The 7,327-nt window shown below is 39.0% G+C and overlaps 1 protein-coding gene across 1 annotated transcript; it reads right to left on the reverse strand.

Moving 5' to 3' along the window:
* Nucleotides 1-1,596: 1,596 nt before the first annotated feature.
* LOC149257075 (putative UPF0481 protein At3g02645) lies at nt 1,597-2,970 on the reverse strand. The gene has a single exon (XM_089454233.1). It carries the CDS (start codon nt 2,968-2,970, stop codon nt 1,597-1,599), a length of 1,374 nt encoding a protein of 457 aa, XP_089310359.1.
* Between the last annotated feature and the right edge of the window lie 4,357 nt (nt 2,971-7,327).

Here is a 7,327-nt window from a genome sequence, read left to right on the forward strand (position 1 = left end):
ATTAAACTATTCTCCACTTACATGAAGGAATTAAATCATGACTGCATGACCAATTAACTAGGACATGTACCAAGTGGTAACTCAACAAGTGCATGAATGCCTTTTACCATTCTCCACTTATATGAGGGAATTAAACTATTGTACACTTACATGAGGGAATTAAATAATGACTGCATGACTTATTAACTAGGACATGTACCAAGCGGTAACTCAACAAGTACATGAATGCCTTTACTATTCTCCACTTACATGAGGGAGTTAAATGATGACTACATGGCCTATTAACTAGGACATGTACCAAGTGGTAACTCAGCAAGTACATGAATGCCTTTTACTATTCTCCACTTACATGAGGGAATTAAATAATGATTTCATGACCTATTAACTAGAACATGTACCAAGTGGTAACTCAGCAAGTACATGAATGCCTTTTACTATTCTCCACTTACATGAGGGAATTAAATAATGACTACATGACCTATTAACTAAGACATGTACCAAGTGGTAACTCAGCAATTACATGAATGCCTTTTACTATTCTCCACTTACATGAGGGAATTAAATAATGACTGCATGACCTATTAACTAGGACTTGTACCAAGTGGTAACTCAGCAAGTACATGAATGCCTTTTACTATTCTCCACTTAAATGAGGGAATTAGATAATCACTGCATGACCTATTAACTAGGATATGTACCATGTGGTAACTCAACAAGTACGTGAATGTCTTTTACTATTGTCCAATTACATGAGGGAATTAAATGATGATTGCATGGCCTGTTAACTAAGACATGTACCAAGTGGTAACTCAACAAGTACATGAATGCCTTTTACTGTTCTCCACTTACATGAGGGAATTAAATAATAACTGCATGACCTATTAACTAGGACATGTGGACCTTGTTCTAGATTCACTACTATATTAGTTAGTCATGTAACTTATGTAACTGTATTCTCTTATTTATTTCAGCTGTGAAAAGAATATATTATTTTTTTTTCTTCTTTTGTACTTATACATTTTGTTCATTATTTTCTAACTAAATTCTTTCTATACCATTTTATATAAAATTTAACAATAAAAGAAAATTAAAAAATGAATTCCTCGTTGTATTGACATAAAGCTTTTAATCAATAATTATATAATTTAAAAGGTGTAAAACGACAAATAGCTTTTAATCAATAATTGTATATAAAACTACAAATCTGAGGCACAGATATAAGTAAACATTGATGACAATAAAGTTCCTCAAACATTTGATCTTTCATATGACAGTAAAAGCTAGGCTCAAGGCTCATTAATTTGGTTAGGCTGCATCACAATGATCACAACCTTAAGTAAAATATACAAAGTTTCCCTTACATTTTTTTCAATTTGCAACCTTTCATATGACAGCAAAATAGGCTCAAGGCTCATTAATTTGGCTAGACTGCAACACACTGATTAAATCCAAAGGGAAAATATACAAAGTTGCCCTTACATTTTATTCAATCCGCAATTTTCATCTTGCTGTAAACAGTCTGCAAACACAACATCCCGAAGCGCAAATTTACGCGACCTATTATTGCTTATTAGAGCTTTTGACAGTCCCCACAAGCTACCATGGCCACATTCCAAGCTTTTGAAGAACATACCTTACAATATTCGGGAAATTATTAATAAGCGCAATTCTGCATTTGATGATGCAACACTTGGTGGTAAGCACATGGTCCAGTGCTTGTTTCAGATCCTTGGGAGGCTCGAGGTGACCAGCGGAGAATGGCTTATGCATGCTATGCCAGATCTTGGCTAACGCGTCGTTAGATAACGCACTTCCCAGACGAATGACATGAGACCTCTTCAGAATGCGAACGTCACGGGAAGTGTCGATGAGCGCGTCCATCAACTGAATGAAATGCCTCACCTCGTTGCTCCGGGCGGCATCATTGAACTCCAGGGCAAGAAGGTTCTTGAAGAACACTTCAGTCTGCGTAGGGGATGTTACAGTCATCCGTGGAAGATACAGTATCTGCGAGTATTTGTCAAACCAGATGTAGTCGGAGCGCTTGGAGAATGATTTGAACTTAATCCCCGCCTTTGCCAGCTCCTCGGCGGTGTATCCTTTGATGGGAAAATCCCCCGGTTTGTAACTCGAGAAAAACAACATCCTGCACATCTTCTCAACAATATCCTGGAGAAAGTTGGAGATTTTTTGACGTAGAGACGGCTCTCTGTCGTCCTGCGCAGGTTGGATTGGCAGGAATCCTGAAACAATTGCATGAATGCAACCTAGCAAATGAGGCTCCTCCCTTTCTACTATATCATCAATTTGTTTATCATCTGGTGTTATGTTGTACGGAGACAACTCCTTGTACGCCGTCTGCACGAGCAGCCCCTTTATTGTGCCTGCATCTTGAGAACACATATGGGTATAGAGATGAGGGTGAAGTAGAGCTTCTTTCACCTTGTCAAAAACTAGTGTGAGCACAGCCAGCGGGATCTGATTATCCAGCTTCAGAATATCGCATTTTATTTGGATGCGGTTGGCACGCCCGTCATGGCCGAACAAGAACTGTAGAATAAAGATGGAATCCACTGCCATCATGAGACCAAGGTCATGATGGTAGTCGTTGTGGGTGTTAGACCAGTCATAGAAGCTCTCAAACTGTGGCCGCATAGATTCGATATTTTTAACCATATCATCCAATATCACTTCCTTATCTTTCGCCGGATCCTCCTTCTTAGTGAATCTCTGCCAAAATGTAGCCACGGACTTGACTTTATAGTCTTCGTTCTTCAGGTCATCATACTGATATTCTGCTTCAGGTTTACGAAAGTGGTGTGGACCAAGAGACACAATGCGGGGAATGTAAGCATCTTCGCTCGCTTTGCGCAGAAACGCAGGCACGCGAAATATTTTGGGCGTCTTGGTTGTGACCTTGGATGTTTGTTTCAGAAGCATTTGTCTAACTACTTCACCCCACCGAACCATGACTGTAGCTTCAACTCTTTCATGTATCAGATGTGAGTGTCCTAAGCTCCATAATATTCAGTGCAGAAGTAGTTAGTATTTTGTTTTTTTCTAACACATGTAATTAGCCACGTGATGTTTACTATTTAGGCAGAACCGAATTGCAGTAGAAGTCTGTAGCTCTCAACGACATAATTTTGAATGGACCAGTTGGATGTACTTCACATTGTGGGCGGGCAAGCTCATGTTTGAAAATTATTTATTTCGGGAAAAAAAATCAATTGGGCGGGCAAGCTCATGTTTGAAAATTATTTATTTCGGGAAAAAAATCAATTGGGCGGGCAAGGTCATGTTTGAATATTATTTATTTCGGGAAAAAAATCAATTGGGCTGTCAAGCTCATGTTTGAATATTATTTATTTCGGGAAAAAAAATCAATTGGAGTGGATGTGAATATTCAGACGAACATAATGTTAATTGTAGTTAGCCACGTGATGTTTGGATCATTCTCGATGTGTTTACCAACATGTTTGAATAGTGTCTCTAGCTCTCAACGACAGAATTTTAAATGGAGCAGTTGGACGGTCATGTTAAAATTCAATCCGAGTACATGTGAATATCCCAGGAACATAATGTTAATTGTAGTTAGCCACGTGATGTTTGGACGTAGTTGACATTCTTGATGTGATTACCAACATGTTTGAATAGTGTCTGTAGCTCTCAACGACATAATTTTAAATGGAACAGTAGGACGTACTTCACATTGCGGGCAAGGTTATGTTTGAATATTATTTATTTCGGGAAAAAAGATCAATTCGAGTACCTTTAACCACGAAAGACTCGGCAACACTTAAAACATAAAATACATGGAATCCACGGGAAAACCCGCTCCAAACACTTATAGCGGATCTCAAAACTTATACACCAGCACTTATAAAAGTCGTCGGGTCTGCTCTCCTTTGCGCTATTCCTCCGACCTCTGCACTCTCCGATCTCCGATCGCCGATTGGCGCTTTATCATTATCGGCATATCGGCTCATCCATAGTCCTTCGCACTTGGTCTCTTCCACTTTAAAACTTTGACTTCCGACTTGCGATTAGATCTGGACCGTTGATCTGGTCGCGATCCAATGGTCCACAATCAATTGGCGATCGCTCGTTGCAACTTAACAAAGGTCGATCCCAATATCTCCATAAGGATCACGCCGATGCAATTCAATCCCGGTCGTTGATCTTCCAGATCCAATGGCTGCTGAGCGCTAACACTTCACTTCTTCGTCTGCCTATTTACTTCGGTTTTACGCCATTTCTCCAAGTTTCGACGGTTTCTGAGTTTTTTCTTCAGGGTTCCATTCTTCCGCTCTTCTATTGCACACTCTCTCCTGAGCTTGTCTTCTGGGAACTCTTACATCGCATTCTCTTCAGATCTCCACTGTGTATCCCACTTAAACTCTGCCTCGGCTCTGTCTGTGCTCTTATTTAACCTACACATACAACTGTTAGACTCACACATAATATCATCAATGTCCTACTATGGATCACTCAGCGCATAAAAGGAAATACACAGTCACAGTAGTTCAACTACTCATTTTAATAATGTACAGACACAATTGACTTTGGCCTGATTTACATTCAGTTGGCCCTCATGCTCCTCTTGGAGACTCTCCCTATAGGCCTCTGCGGCTCTCCTCTATCTCTCTGTCCGTCTAACCTATCCAACTTCCCTCATTTTCCATTTTCAATACATTATCAGCAGTTTCTTTACGCTTGAGGAACTGTTCTTCAGTTACTTTTCAACAGTTTCTTCAAACTAGTTCCTAACTAATCCTAACCCTCTCATGTTCTCCTACATTCGAGAACATTTACAAATATGTCTCACAATATCTAATTAATTCATATTCTCATTAAAATCACTCAAAGGCCTAAATATTTACATTAATTCAATACTTGGGAAACCAACTTCCTCAAAACACAAGACCCCCTATGTCTACTAAATTACATTGATTTTCTTGGGTTGAATGCTCCTGCATCAGACTCCCAAGCTTGAAAACATTCATGATCTCTTGATCATGTGTTCTCATATGGTAATAGGAAACCTCCAGGGTCCCAAACTTTTGTTTGTTGTTGTCCATAAGCTTCACTGTCTTCATCTCTCTTTGGTTGTAACCTTCTAGGCTTCCACACCTTATGTTGTAGTGCTCCGTTGTCTTTACCTTCAACATTCTTCACCCTCCATCCAACTTTACAATGGATTACTTGCTTGGCTCTGCTGTAGCTTTTCTTAGGTACTCGCATCAAATCCCATAGTTCATCTATGGCCTCTTGCAGTTCAATCCTCTGTTGATAACAAACCTTGCTTTTATTACTCTGCCACTGCATCTCACTGCACGTTGTCCTTTCATATTTAAACTGTTGATTACTTCCTTCATCTTTTTCTGCTTCAACTTCTGTTATTATTCTTGAGATTGCTCTAGATACTGTTGTAGATATTGCTGCCACCCAAACTTCCTGAGTATCCTTGAAGTTATCTCCCTCTGCAATATCTAATTGCTGCTCTTTGTCTGCAAATTTACTTTCAAAAAGTAAACTGCTCTCTAGTTCTCTGACTGCAGTAACAAATTCACTCACATTACTCTGTATATTAGTTAACATAACATAGTTTAGCAAACTAATATTTGCTTTTGTCTCAGTCAAAACTTGAGACATTCTTTTGTCAATGTCTGCAATCCCTTTCTCATGCTCAGATGCTTCCAGCAAATATTTCAACAATTCACTTTCTACCTAATTCCTTTCAAACACCTCATCACTATGCTACTTATCAATTCCAGCATAAATCTCCTCCTTTTCCTTGACAACATTCCATGGTTGTCCTTCAGCTTCTTGACTAACCTTGGTAGTCAGTTCAGTCTCCTTCAGTTCTAAGACTGATTCTTCTTTAGCATGAGACATATTTGTCCCATCCTCCTGTACATTTCTATTCTTCTCTTTGTCACTGTTACGTGACACTTTCATCTGTCCTTCTGGGCTGACTGAATCTTCCTCATTCACATCTCTACCTACGCATTCTACAGAAAACCTCATTTCTTCACCAAAATTACTAAAACTTAAATCATTTACTGAGGTCTCAATTCATGGCTTGACTCAGACTCTCTTAATAGATTTTCTAATAATAAAATCTCTCTGTTAGCTTCTTCAAGCATTAAATTTGTATGCTTGACATCTTCCTTCTCTTCTGCTTGGTTTTGGTTACCCATATAAGCCAAACTCCCTCTGTTTACAACTTTAGCAGTATGCTGAAAAGCAATATTTTCCTCCAACTGTGTATAAGCTTCCTCATGAGACCCAACTGTCTCATCCTTCTTCTTTAAAACAGAATTCAAATTCTGTCTCTCCTTTTCCTCTACTTCCATTTTTGTTTGGCTGCCCATTTGTGCCAAATTTCCTCCAGCATCTGCAACTAAACCTGCACTCATAAAACACTTGTTAAAATAAAAATCATAAGGCCTCAGTGCCCCTTCTTCCTTTGGCAACACATCAGTATGCTGCTCTGTTTTCTCCTCCTCTGTTAGCACATCAGTGTGCTGTTTTGAATTCTCAAAAGAATTCATGAGACTGTCAGCTAGTCTCTCCTTCACATCATCTGCTCCAATGATGTCTTCATGTCTTTGTTCACCGTAGTGAACTCCTTCACTCTCATTCAGTTCTGATTTTACAATTTGAACACTTACTTTTGGGTCTTCTAGCCTTTCTTCCAAAAGACTTAACTCATGCCACCAATTTGTCATCTTGCTTGGAATTCCTCCCAAAAGTTCTATACAATCCTCACTATCTTCTTCTTTTAGAACAAAATTTAGATTCTGCCTATCTTCTTCCTTCTTTATGACAATAGCAGAAAATTGTCCTTCTTCATGTGTTCCACCTGCAACAATACACAAATCATCAGATTTAAAATCATGTGACCTTTTGGTCTCACTTGAAGTTTCAGTCTTCAAGTCTTCATCTTCACCCAGAACTTCACCCTGTTCTGGTTCACAAATGGATTCTTCCATTTCTAACTCAACCTCTCTGAGTTCTTCCCCTAGGCTCTTCAATTGCCTCTATTGTAGTCTTCTATGTAGCTTAGAATACTTCACTACCTTTTTCCTCAAGGCCAAACCTTGTCTTTGGTTTTCCTCAAGTATCATCCTCAATACATTGAGTTGTTCTTTTATCTCTGCAATTTCCTTGTCAATCTCCTTTTGACTCATCCTCTTGCCATTTGCCTTGGCAACCTCTTTCTTTATATTTCTTCTACTATGGTCTTCCTCAGAACCTCTGCTAGGACTATCAGTAGTCATCTTCTTCTCCACACCTATGAGTTCCTCATTCATTCACTATG

The sequence above is a fragment of the Pinus tabuliformis genome, chromosome 6, assembly GCF_031772625.1.
Source record: "Pinus tabuliformis cultivar Carrire ecotype Pingquan chromosome 6, CPIR1, whole genome shotgun sequence".
NCBI lineage: Eukaryota > Viridiplantae > Streptophyta > Pinopsida > Pinales > Pinaceae > Pinus > Pinus tabuliformis.